A 13,698-nucleotide genomic window follows, 5' to 3' on the forward strand; every position below is an offset into this window, starting at 1 on the left:
TTGCTCTTGGAATTTTAATTATGATGTGTCTTGGTGTGGTCCTCTTTAGATTCCTTTTGTTTCGGGTTCTGTGTGCTTCCTGGACTTGTAAGTCTATTTTTTTCACCAGGTGAGGGAAGTTTTCAGTCATTATTTCTTCTAATAAGTTTTTAGTATCTTGTTCTCGCTCTTCTTCTGGCACCCCCATAATTTGGATGTTGGTACGCTTAAAGTTGTCCCAGAGGCTTCTTACACTATCTTCAACTTTTTGGATTCTTCTTTCTTTTTGCTTTACTGGTTGAATGTTTTTTGCTTTTTTGTATTTCAAATCTTTGACTTGATTCTTGTGTTCTTCTAGTCTGCTGTTGGGTCTCTGTGTAATATTTTTTTTTTATTTCAGTCAGTGTATGTTTAATTTCTAGTTGATCCTTTTTCATATCCTCGAAAGTCTCATTGAACTTATCAGCCTTTTCTGGGAAATTGTTGAGAAACTGTGGTTTTGAATTCTATATCCAATCACTTGTTGCCCTCCATTTCTTTCCTTTGCGATGTTTCCTTGTCTCGCCATTTTTGGTGCTTCCCTGAGTTGGTAGGGTGGCTTTGTGTGCTAGGTGTCCTATGTGGCCCAGTGGGTCAGCCTCTCAGTTACCTGAGGTGGCCACTCTTGGTGCACCCCTTTGTGGACTGTGTACACCTTGTTGTAGTTAAGTCTTGATTGTTGTTGGTGTCCAATTGGCTGTGAGGACCTGCTGTGTCAATAATGGAAGAACCGCTGTGCTGGAGACAGACACACTTATGGGGCAGGACTTGTATTAATGGGGCTTTGGGGCTCACTGAGTCTGCCTCTTGAATGTGTCACATGGATGTGAGAAGTTGAAATTTGGTGTTGTCTCACACAGACCTCTAGGTACACTGGCTTCTGGATCTCCAATGGGTGCAGGTTAGCCACTGTCTGAGGCCACCAGTAGGAGCTACAGTGAGAACTACAGTTTTCCCCTCTTTTCTTGGGGTTTGGAGGTTTTGGAGCTGTCTGAGCAGAGTTTCAGTTTGTTAGATTAAGCTGCAATAAGGGTCTAGTAATAATTAATGTCGTTTTTAAACATTCGTTTAAAATCTTGCTTGGCATTGACTTGTATTGACATAACCTTCAAACACGTGGTATCTACAGAATGTGTGAAGTGCAATTAACAAGTTTTGCTTGAAAAAGTTTGTGTTTGGTTTGGTTTTTGTTGCAAAACTAGGGCTAAGAAGATGGCGGATGAAGAGCATATTCGGCACTGCATGCTTTACGAGTTCCAATTAGGAAGAAAAGCAAGTGAGGCTGCAAAAAACATCTGTAGTGCTCTTGGTCAAGATGCAGTTAGCGCCAGAAAATGCCAGCATTGGTTTGAGAAATTTCGCGAGGGAAATTTTTCGTTAGATGACAAGAGTGGTCGAGGCCGTGTGTCCAATTTTGATCAAGAAGCTCTTCAAGCTCTTTTGGTGCAAAATCCTCAAATTACCCAACAAGAGCTTGCGACAACTTTAAATTGTTCACAAAAAAAAACAATTTCCAATCAATTGCGTGCACTTCGCAAAGTCCAAAAGTTTGGAAAATAGGTTCCTCATGAGTTGACCAACAACAACCGTAATCAAAGAGTCACAATTTGCAGTTCGCTCCTCTCTCGTCAAAACCATTTGCCGTTTTTAGAGCAAATTGTTACCAGAGATGAAGAATGGGTGCTGTATGTTAATTTGAAAAGGCGGCCTCAATGGTTGGACAAAAATGAGGCTCCGCAGCCCACGCCAAAACCTGACTTGCATGCGAAAAAAGTGATGTTGTGTGTTTGGTGGAATTTTAAAGGAATTCTTCATTATGAACTTTTTTTTTTTTTAAAATATATTTTATTGATTTTGTACAGAGAGGAAAGGAGAGAGATAGAGAGCCAGAAACATCAATGAGAGAGAGTCATCGATCAGCTGCCTCTTGCACACCCCCCTACTGGGGATATGCCCGCAACCAAGGTACATGCCCTTGACCGGGATCCCAAGCCGATGCTCTATCCATTGAGCCAAACCGGTCCCTTCATTATGAACTTTTACCATCTACCCAAACCATTACAAGTGCAGTGTATAGTGCCCAATTGGAAAGGTTAGCCCAAGCTTTAAGAGAAAAAGAACCCGCGCTGATTAATCGGAAGGGCGTAATTCTTCACCACGATAACGCACGACCGCATACTGCAAGAATCACTGCTGAAAAACTGCGCCAGTTGGAATGGGAAGTTCTCCCTCAACCTGCATATTCTCCTGATATTGCCCCTTCCGATTACCATTTGTTTCGTTCTTTGCAAAACTTTCTTCTTGGAAAAAAATTTAATAATGAAGAATGCCTCAAAAATGCATTGACCGAATTTTTTGCATCAAAATCACAAGAATTTTACAACAGAGGGATTAAAATGCTTCCTGAGCATTGGGCACAAGTAGTAGAAAACAACGGCAACTATATTGTTGATTAAATTTTGTTGTATTGTTTAAATAAATTCGATTTTAAAAAGTATTAGAAAACAACATTAATTATTACTAGACCTAATAGATGCAAAAGCCACTGCGTGGAGCTTGGGTGGGTTTGTAGATTGGTGGGGCAGGGTTTCAGGGCATCACTAGGCTAGGGCGTGGCAAACAGCAATGGCTGCCAATCAGCCGTCTCTGCATTTCCAAGGCCCAATGTCTTGTGCTCCAGTGCAATAATTGCTGGGCATACCTTTGCAAGAAACTCACCCCCACATTCCAACCCAATGGCAGACAGTCCAGCTTCTCCACATAGGATTTTGGGTCCCCAAGGTCTCCCCAGAAACTGAAATTCAGAGTAATTAGGAGCTTGTCTCCCTTCTGGTTGAAAAAGCAGTGCACCCAGTCACCTGCCGCCAGCCCTGTTCGTGCACCTCTGTACCTCAGCTTTTCAGCGCTTGTGCACGTCTCAATGCTCTTTTACTTCTCCTTCGAGTTGTAGAACTTCCACTCACCCAGCTTTCCCGTGGGTCTAGGTGACAGACGTCTTGTCTTTTAGTTGTAGTTTTGAAATTGTTGTGCGAGGCAGCAGTTTAGATGTTTATCTATGCTACCATTTTGGTTTCTCTCCAGCATATTACTCTTTTATTAGATAGGATTTCTTCTAATTTATTTCCTTTCAGTCTGCACGAATCTGTGCACCAGTCCACTAGTATTTAACCCTATATAAGAGCACTATGCAAATTAACCATCACTCTGCTATACCCACAAGCCATGCCCACAAGCCAATCACAGCAAGTATGCAAATTAATTCAGCCAAGATGGCTATGGCCACAGAGAAAGCAGGAGGGAGGCTTGGATTTCCCAGGCGATATAGGAAGCCAAGCTTTCCACATACACTGACCAGCCCAGGCCTCCACTTAAAAAGTTTCAATTATAGAAGGTAAATAAATCCCCTGCTACCACGGAGTGAGCAGGAGGCTTGGCTCTGCTCCAGGCTATAAAGTTTCAATTGTAGAAGAAAAATGCAGATACCAGGGCCTCCACCAGGATCGAGCCTAAACAGGCAGTCGTACATCCCTCAAGGGGTCCCAGATTGGAGAGGGTGCAGGCTGGGCTGAGGGATACCTCCGCGCCCCTTGCACAAATTTCATGCATCGGAACTCTAGTATTTTTTTTTAAATATATTTTATTTATTTTTCACAGAGAGGAAAGGAGAGGGATAGAGAGCTAGAAACATCGATGAGAGAGACACATCGACCAGCTGCCTCCTGCACACACCCACCAGGGATGTGCCCGCAACCAATGTACATGCCCTTGGCCGGAATCGAACCCGGGACCCTTGAGTCCGCAGACCAACGCTCTATCCACTGAGCCAAACCGGTTTCAGCTGGAACTCTAGTATTTTAATATTGCTTTTGGCCCTTTATAAGTATCAACCAAATTTATGATCAATAATGACAGATTGAAACACATGCATGCGACTGGCACCAGCAAGAGAGATTTATATGTATTCAAACTCTTCTGCAGTTAAATATTTTACCCTGTTCTCCCTGCATGATCTACAATAATAATCTGCATCATGTTGATATTTACTGCTGTGTTGCTGACAATTACCTGAAAGAGAAGTTGGGGTGCTTCACTGGGCTGGAAAAGGTTTATAGCTAAATCAGAAAGCAGGTCTAATTAAGCAAGTTTATTCTATATCTATAAAAGGCTAAATATACAGGGAGATATTAGATTATGTCTAATCAGCTCTTCATTGTTTTTATCAATGTTGATTTTATATCATTTTTTAAAATATTTTTTTATTGATTTTTTACAGAGAGGAAGGGAGAGGGATAGAAAGTTAGAAATATCCATGAGAGAAACATTAGCTGCCTCCTGCACACTCCCTAGTGGGTATGTGCCTGTAACCAAGGTACATGACCCTTGAGTCGGCAGGCTGATGCTCTAGCCACCAAGCCAAATTGGTTAGGGCTTTATATCATATTTTTGTTGTTTTTATATCTTTTTGCTGTTTTTATGTCATGTTTTTGTTTTTACATCATGTAGTTGTTATTACAATATATCATGTTATTTACTATTTATAATTTTCATGTACTTTTACTAATTTTCTTTCATCTCTGACACTTCTATTATAGAGAAAGGGCGAATAGCAATATTAAAATATTTCTTCTAATAAATTTCCTTTCAATGTACATGAATATGTGTACCAGGCCACTAGTCTAATATAACACACTTCCAGAAATGGATGTAGTAGTAAAGTTTATTTACATTATGTTCTATCATTTTAATCATATTTGAGTCTTGGGAATTTGTATTTACATACAGAACCCAGTATATTCCTGGGAGAATTTAATTTTTTTGAAAAACAAAACAAAACAGGATATAGTTAATATAATAATTGGGTAGCTTAATGAACATCTGGTTTCTGTGGGGTCTCATCTGGGATTTTAGAGTAAACTGTATCCAGAGGCTGCCAGTGGCAATTCATGAGAGAATCGTAAAGTTCTTCACTTTTCACCATAAATTCTTTGTTTAATCCCTCAATATTCAAATGAAGATTGGGATCTGTGGAAGCCAATAATGCATATGAAATTAAAAAAAAAAAAAGTTTGAGAAGACATATCAGAAACAGTTTACAGTTTTTAAAAAACATCAACAGAAAATATTAAAGGCAATTAATGTTAACATTTTTAAATTGTGTGTTTTCCCTTCAATGAGGCTTAAAAATAGAAATTGAAGCCAAAAAGGAGTAGGCAACCAGACTCGACGAGCATCTGGATGGTGAATGAAAAATGAGGAAATGGACAGAATCAGGAGAGGTTTTGGAGATAAGTAGGCAACATTTGGAGGTGGAGTCAATTTGGGGTAAAGGAGAAAGAGGGGGTGGAGGTTGCCACCTGAGTTTCTGGCAGGAGCACTTGGGTGGATATGGTGCCAAACAGTGAGCCAAAACCAAGTCCCGGCGGGGACTTTGAAAAAATAACCATGCCGCTTTACCTTAGTTAACAGACTGGTATGTGAATAAATTATATATATGTAACAACTAATTTAGAAAAAGAGAGGAGCCTGACCTTCCTTCTCTGAAACCTGAAACCCTGTGATGAGATGTGGCGTTATCATGAAAACATCAGACCTAGATGTTCAGTTCAAGTTGCCAGGTTTCCAAGATCACTGACTTTTTAAATATAGTCCATTCCCCCCCCCCCCCCCTCGTATTGAATGTAACTGAAGAAGCCTTTTCTGTGTTCCTTTATAACTTTTGCAAACCTTAGTTCATTTAGGGCCATATGTGCTTCCTAATATTCACATGTGTTCATGCTTTTCACTCAAATTCATTTACTGGAGTCCCAGTGCCGGTGCCTATCGAAGTCTGGGAGCCCTCAGGTAATGTCTGACTGAAGGCTTAGGCCCAGCCTTCAGCTGAACATCCTTAGCACTACCATAGAGGCGGGAGAGGCTCCAGCACTGCTGCTGTGCTCACCAGCTGTGAGCCCAGCTTCTGGCTGAGCAGCACTCACCTTGTGGGAGCCTACTGACCATCAGGAGGCAGCTCCTGGGTTGAGTGTCTGCCCCCTGGTGGTCAGTGTGCATCATAGTGACCAGTAGTTCCACCATTCAGTCGATTTGCATATTAGCCTTTTATTACATAGGATATGCCTGTTACAGTTTGTGCCTCCCCACCCCCCAAATTCACATGTGGAAGCTCTAACTTCCAATTTGATGCTATTTGGAGATGGGGTCTTTGGGAGATAATTAGGATGCGATGAGATCATAAGGATAAAACCCTAGATCCATGGGCTTAGTGCCTTAAAAAAAAGGACAGCAGAGTTCTAGAGCTCTCTTCCCTACCACATGAGGATATGAGAAGGCGGCCATCTGCAACCAGGAAGAGAGTCCTCACCAGAAACTGAATCAGCGGCACCTAATCTTGGACTTTTCGCTGTCTAGAACCACACACACACACACACACACACACACAAAAAAAAAAAAATAATAAATTTGCTGTTAAAGCTGCCCAGTCTGCAATATTTTGTTATAGCAGCTTGAACTCACTAATGCAATGTCTTTTTTTATTTATCATTTTAGAACCAAGATCATCCAATAGCCCCTGCCATCTTATAAGTTTCTTGAGCTACTTCTTATTTTTCTGCACTGGAGTCATTTGTTACTGTGTTGTCAGATTCTTGCTTGCTGGAGGTTAATTCCAGCATCTCATAAATGCAAGAAGTTTCATCAAAAGGTTGACGGAACCTTGGGGCTTCAGCAGGGCTGAAGATACATATTACTGTCTGCTGGAATCGCTGAAAGCATTTCCCCAAACCTGAAAATCTACATGTTATTACCTGCTGCTGGCCAAACAGCTGAACAGCTGTAGGCATTTCCCCAAACCTGAAGATACATATGATTGCCTGCTGCCAGACAGCTGAGGGCAGTTCCCCCAACCTGACAATGTGTACTGTACACCAAATTACCTTTTGATATGTATATCTGCTTTGCTAGAGGCCAAAATGTGGGAATAAAAATCCCTGGGTCCGGAGACAGAGAGAACTTGGTAGCCAAGTCTCCTCTGGCTCCCCCACATAATCCAAATTTATATTTCTAGTTTTTTATTTATTTATTAATTTATAGGCAGTCCCTTCTCCAGATTCCTGAACCCTTTTAGATGCTCAGAAAGACCCCGGCACTTGTTCTTTAGAATTTTTATCCCCTGGAACCATTTTTCCTTTGAGAGCTTCTAGTCATAAAGTTAGATATTTCTATTTTTCCCTGAATGTTCTGAAGTTTTTTGTTTGTTTGTTTTTTCCCTAAAGTCATGTCCTAGGTCCTTTACCAGATTTGGTAAAATCACAAAGGCAGTGGATTGTAGGGATGAGGTGAGGGTAGGGGAAAAGACCAGATGGACATGTGATAGACATTTGATAAGGAAACAGGCAAAAGTGTTCTCTGCATTTTGTTTCTATTCCTCTTTCAAATAACTTTTTAAAAAAGCCAAATGTTTTCTTTTTTTCCTCAAATAAGACACATTCAGAAACAGGGTTCTTCTCTGGGCAGATATACTTTGCTCTTTTTAAAATAGATCAAGAACTACATGAAAAAAGCACCTGACTCTACAGAGGGGCCTGCTGGGTCCTCCAGGAACCAGTAACCCTAAGGGGAGCTGGGAAGCCAAGGTCACAGCAAGTGTCTCATGTTTTTCTCCTTAAAAATCTAAATCAAAGCATAATTAACCCCAAAGTCTAAACTTATGGAGGAAACAAGATCTTAAAATCAACTTATCATCCTATTTTCTTGGAAATGCCTCCATTTCCCAGTCCTTCAGAAAGGCCCAGAGAGGAGGCTTCACTACAGCTGTTCCCACAGAGGCAATTTCCAAAAAGTAGATGAACTGTTAAAGAAAATGGCTTAGACAGCCTACACTGGCATTTTCCAGTAGGGCCTTTCAGTTTCTAGCCATTCTTAGTTTTGTTTTAAGCAGTGCAACACAAGGTTTGTGTTACCTTCTAGTAGGTTTTCATCTTGGTTTCCCGCCAGAGCTGTGGTTTCCTACAATGAAAATCAGTATTTTAAGAAAAAAATAATTTCATTTAAAGGTTTACTATTACACAGGCTTTCTTAGAAAAATCTAGCTCTCACAAATAATATCTAAAACACTAAACTCTCTTTAGGTTAAATTTATTTTTGAACTTTGATGAGAAGAATCTTTAAATGACATATTACAATTATGAAATGAGTGAACTATATCAAGAGATGAAAACCCACAAAAAAGGAGCAAGCCCAACTAAGGCCTATTGCCTCTCTGAAGCTTTTGAGAACTGGCATCCTAGGGCCCGCAATAAGCATCCAACACCAGGAATGTTGGTGCCCAGACGCCATAGTCCCTGCACTATCGATAGAAGCCTAACTCTCTGCCTGGAGCTCAGCCCTTCTTTCCAGATGACAATCTGCAGTCTCCACATGTACATCCTCACCTCGGCCTTCTAATCACACCACCAACTCCATGGCTCAGCCGAGGACTGGGAAGTAGGTGCTTAAGGAAATGCAGAGGGTACAGAAAAACAAACCAATCAACCATCCCCTTACATACGGAGAGAAGGAAATTCCAGAAGTATTCCCCAAATAAATCTTGGCTGGTTAACCAAGCCAAGATTTATTTGGGGAATACTTTGCTCTACTGGGGCATAAGTTCCTATGACTTTGCTCTACTGGGGCATAAGTTCCTATGACTCCTCTGAATAGGCACCTGTTGGAAACCTGTTTTTGTTAAAGATGCACAGCTGTTCCAAGCAATCAGCCCATCCAGGAAGGCGGAGTTAGCTGGAGGCACTAATGACTTTAATTATGCCTCCTCTGCGAATAAGGACACATTGCATTGAAAGCTGAAGATCCACTGCCTCTTCTCTCCAACCTGAAAGTATGCCTCCCTTTTGCTCTGAAATAGGTCCTGATTTGCAAAATAAATTATATGGTTACCGTAAGTTTAATCACACCACTGATGTATTTTTTTTTCCATTTAAAAATGACTCAGAAGCCAGAATCTGTGCTTAAATGAAGCTTTCTTTTTTTTGTGTGTGTTTTTTTAATCCTCACCTTTTCCATTGATTTCTAGAGAAAGTGGAAGGTGGGGAGTGGGGAGAGAAACATTGGCATGAGAAAGGCACATTGATTGGTTGCCTCTTGCACAATCCCCTACTAGGGCTGGGGAACATGCAACCAAGGTATGTGCCCTTGACCCTTAGGTCTGTGGGCCAGCATTCTAACCATTGGGCAAAACTGGCCAGAACGATGAGACCTTTTAATACAATGTCCAAGTAACCTCACATTTCCTCCTTTTCAATGTGTACTCTGGTAAATGTGGATCCTAAATTAGGAGGGTCGTAGGGAGCAGGAGCTGTCTGGGGACAGAGCATTACAGAATGAGATTCACGTGGAGAGTGTATGCTGCTGGTTGTCCTTAAAGAAGGGCACATCTATAAATGGTTTTCCTCCATTAGAGGTAGTTTGGGCAAGTTGTGCTGACAGACACCCAAAGACCTGAGAATCATTTGGAAGACATCCAGTTCCTGTAAACTTAAGCAGGACACAATGCCAAAATGGAGGGGCTAAACTAGGGGTGTCGAACTCAATCAGAGAAGGGGCCAAAATCTAAAATCCAGCCTAAATCGCGGGCCGAATGGTTTACTGAACAGTCATAAACTGTCATTGTGATGGAAACACAGCGGAGTGCAGTGATGACAGCGCGGTGCGGGCCACATTGCAAGGCCTGGCGTGACGGATTTGGCCCGCGGGCCTTGTGTTTGACACATGTGGGCTAAACCCTTAATTTGGGGAGACAAGGGCTAGGGCTTTGGATGTGGGTGGAAACCTATGACAGGGGGGAAGTGGGCAATAAACCTATGACATCTCATAGAGGGTGCACCTTATTGGGAAGACTCAAGTGAAGATGTGTGAGTGAAAGACTCACTGGAGAGCTTTATGGTCTTGAGTTTTGCTGACCAAAACTCCCATCAACTTTCCTAACCGGGAACTCCCACCCAGAGAGCAGGCAGGTGGCACAAGTATGGTAACCACAGCCATTAAAGAGAATGTATATATAATTCTTGAAGAAAAAATTGCATGTTATAATAAAAATCTGACTAGAGAATGAAACATTAAAAAAATTAAAATGGCCAAAACAGGTTTGGGTCAGTGGATAGAGCGTCAGCCTGCGAACTGAAGGGTCTCAGGTTCGATTCCTGTTAAGGGCATGTACCTTGGTTACAGGCACATTCCCAGTAGGGGGTGTGCAAGAGGCAGCTGATCGATGTTTCTCTCTCATCTGTTTCTAACTCTCTATCCCTCTCTCTTTCTCTCTGTAAAATAAATAAATAAATAAATAAATAAATAAATAAATAAATAAATAAAAATATATATTTTTTTTAAAAATCAAAATGTGTCAACACAAATGGGGAGAAGAAAGAAGAAAAGGGATGGCAAGGAGAGAAAAAAAGTGTTAATTTCTTATTTATTCATGAGTGGAGAGGAAGAAATAGTTTCATTTCTGGAGTTGGTATTATACTCAAACTGATACTTCTCTATTTAAAGATCTAAAGGTAGCCACTAGAACACATGTGTCAAACACAAGGCCCGCGGGCCAAATCCGTCCCATTAGGCCTTGCAATGTGGCCCGCACCGCGCTGTCATCACTGCACTCCGCTGCGTTTCCATCACAATGACAGTTTATGACTGTTCAGTAAACCATTCGGCCAGCGATTTAGGCTGGATTTTAGATTTTGGCCCCTTCTCTGATTGAGTTCGACACCCCTACACTAGAAGTTGGATAGACCATCTATCTCTCAGAAAGAAAGAAAGAAAGAGAGAAAGAAAGAAAGAAAGAAAGAAAGAAAGAAAGAAAGAAGAGAGAGAGAGAGAGAGAGAGAGAGAGAGAGAGAGAGAGAGAGAGAGAGAGAGAGGTGTACTAAAACCTCAGGCAATGTAACAAAAATTTTAAATAAATAAATAAATATATATATATAAAATACTAGAGGCCAGTTGCACCACATTTGGTACTGGGGGGAGAAGAGAGGGGAAGGGGGTTCTTCTGGCCCACGCCTTCTTATAGTCTGGGACCCCTTGTGGGATGTCCGCCTGCTGGCTGTCAGACAACCCCCAGGGGTCCTTAGTGCTGTCACAGAGGCAGGAGGAGAGGCTCCCACCACCACTGCTGTGCTCAACAGCCATGAGCCCGGCTCAGGGCCTCTGGCTGAGCAGCACCCCTCCTATAGGAGCACACTGACCACCAGGGGCAGCTCCTGAGCCAAGCGTCTGCCCCCTGGTGGTCAGTGCGCATCACAGCAACCGGTAGAACAGCTGTTGGGTCGATTTGCATATTATCCTTTTATTATATAGGAGGAGAATGAAGCGTCTGCTAAAAGGGTACAACCCAGGTAGAGTTTAAAAGAAAAAAATAGTGGAAGTCTAACAAGATATTTTCTCTAAGAGGCTCACCTAAAACAGAAAATGAAAATTTGGGCAAAAAAAATTGCCAAGCGAATACAAGTTTTAAAAACAGGGCTTAGCTGTTCAATTCAACTCTGGTGTTAAGGCCAAGGCCATCACACAAAGTAAGGAAACAAACCAGGGAGAAAAACCTGTGACACTTTGACTGCAAAGGGCTAATTTCCCTAATATGTAAATACCAAGAAAAAGGGGAACACAACAGAAGGTAGGCAAAAAAGTCAACTAAGTCAGAAACGGGTACCAATAAACACCTGAAAAAATATTTGCTCTCAATTAATAGGCAAAAGCCTTCCTCACTTGTCCAATTGGCTAATCGCATAGAAAAACAAACAATAACAAAAAACAGAAGCAAGCACACCTACAAACAATAATGGAAAGTGCAAGCTCAGGCAGCATTCTGGTAAGCTGCTGTTTAAAATCTCAACTGATACATCCTTTAATCCAGACCTTCCGCTTCCAGAATTTTTTCTTAGCCAAAGAATAACAACACTCAAATGCCTGAAGATAAACAAGTAAAAGGAAGCTTGTTAAGGCACTGAGAAATGTTAGTCAATAGGGGTGAGCTAACCTCACAGCACATTCTAATGGGCACTTTAAAGAAAGCTCTCCAGATGCAATCTATAAGCAGAAGCAAGCAAGAAACAAACAATCATATACCACACGGTCCATCTCTGCCCAAGGTGCTCCCAACTCCCCCAACAGAAACAAAGCCCCATCACACTGAGTCAGCAAGAGGCCCGGGAAAAGTCTAGAGGACAAGATCAGCTTCAACAGTGTTCTCTTGGAAGTGGGGAGGGGAAGAGGAAGTGGGAGTGGGGGGAGGCTTTCAGATACAGGTTACCTGAGTTACTTGATTAATCAAAATATTAAGGTATCTTTTTAAAAGTGTGTTAATGTTTACTGCTGTATCAAAACAATACAAAAAACAAACAAACAAAACCCTACCTCCTGTCCCATTTTAAGTGTTTAAGAGTAAAATCTATTGGAAGATAATAATCTAAAATTTAGTAACAATAAATTAGGAGCAAGACTCCATCAGCCTATTATTTTGTTTTTGGAAGAGAGAGAGGATTTACATAGTTGGCAAGTCAAAATTTCTGGAGTCACCAGTTGTTGCTCTCTGGTAATAAAATAGGGAGCAAAAGCCACCACTGTAGGAAAGTGAGTGGCAGGCTGTGGAGGTGTGAAGGCAGGAAAAGATGTTTCACACACAGGATGCGTTCAGAGAGTGATACCTTGGGTGTAGTGGGAGTTCCAGCCGGGTGTCCAGAGGTCCCACACACAGAAAGGGGGTGCTCATTTCCATCCACTGCAGGACCGCAGCCGTGGCCAGAAAGCAGACAACAGCTGTGCTGCTGCTCATGCCCGTTGCCAAAGGGGTCCCTCTGGTGGAACTGGAACGTGGGGTTCACTCTAATAGTGGAGGGGAGACAACAAAAATTGCATCACCAACCAAGGCAGAGTTGTCCAAAACCACAGAGCTTTCTCCTTTCTCAAAAGTTACAAGTATGACTTCTGCTTTTGCTGTTTAAGAACACCAATTTCAAAGCAATCGTTTGTAAATTGCCCCCCAAATATGTACAAAAATAGAACCTTCATTTTCACTCAGAAACACCTCACCTTTGCCAGTACCAGTAATAATTATTTTGTTGAGCTCTGTCAAAACCTGCAAAACTCTTCTGTCCAGCCATTTATTCAGAAAGGAGACAAAGAATCCAGAATTTTTACTTCTGAGTCAAAAAATTCTAGCTCCCGAGCTAAAACCTCTCAACCAGACAAACAGCTCTCACAACTGCCTTAATCCCTGCTAGGCAATTAGCTGCTTGATTTTCAAGGCAGCAGGGTTAAAGTCACCTGAGGGCACTGCAGCAACTCTTCAGCTGGCTTCCAGCCCCAGCCCGCTCCCAGCTGTCAGGCTGGGGGCGTTGCCCAGGGCAACAGAGACGGATGTGTGTTGAGCAATTGCGCTGGACACTCCAGTCTCCAACCGGCATCCTATGTAAGAGTCCCTTTTAGTAATTATAACTTTTAAGACAAGTACAATTTGATGTTCTCGTCTCAGTTATCTGCAAATAGAACCAGCCCCTAGTGGGCATTTTTCCTGCAGGTTGAAATCATCCCAACCAGCTGATGGGAAGCACTGGTACATCACACACGCACGCACGCTCACGTACACGCACACGCACGCACACACACACACACACACACACACACACACCACTCACA

The 13,698-nt window shown here is 42.0% G+C and overlaps 1 protein-coding gene across 1 annotated transcript; it reads right to left on the bottom strand.

Moving 5' to 3' along the window:
* Positions 1-4,717: 4,717 nt before the first annotated feature.
* On the bottom strand, positions 4,718-13,334 carry CUNH6orf52 (chromosome unknown C6orf52 homolog). Its single transcript, XM_036447673.2, has 4 exons — positions 13,093-13,334; positions 12,708-12,885; positions 7,974-8,019; positions 4,718-5,040 (listed from the first exon to the last, which is right to left on the bottom strand). The coding sequence occupies exons 1-4, from the start codon at positions 13,161-13,163 to the stop codon at positions 4,883-4,885; spliced, it is 453 nt and encodes a 150-aa protein (XP_036303566.1). The 5' UTR covers positions 13,164-13,334; the 3' UTR covers positions 4,718-4,882.
* Between the last annotated feature and the right edge of the window lie 364 nt (positions 13,335-13,698).

Source organism: Pipistrellus kuhlii, unplaced genomic scaffold, assembly GCF_014108245.1.
Source record: "Pipistrellus kuhlii isolate mPipKuh1 unplaced genomic scaffold, mPipKuh1.p scaffold_m20_p_2, whole genome shotgun sequence".
In the NCBI taxonomy this organism is placed as follows: domain Eukaryota; kingdom Metazoa; phylum Chordata; class Mammalia; order Chiroptera; family Vespertilionidae; genus Pipistrellus; species Pipistrellus kuhlii.

Coding starts and splice junctions, on each gene's coding strand:
- CUNH6orf52 (XM_036447673.2), bottom strand. CDS start 13,163: ATGGCTGGACAGAAGAGTTTTGCAGGTTTTGACAGAGCTCAACAAAAT. Junction 12,886..13,092: donor TATTACTGGTACTGGCAAAG/GTGAGGTGTTTC, acceptor CTCCACTATTAG/AGTGAACCCCACGTTCCAGT. Junction 5,041..7,973: donor AGATGAAAACCTACTAGAAG/GTAACACAAACC, acceptor TGGCTTCCACAG/ATCCCAATCTTCATTTGAAT.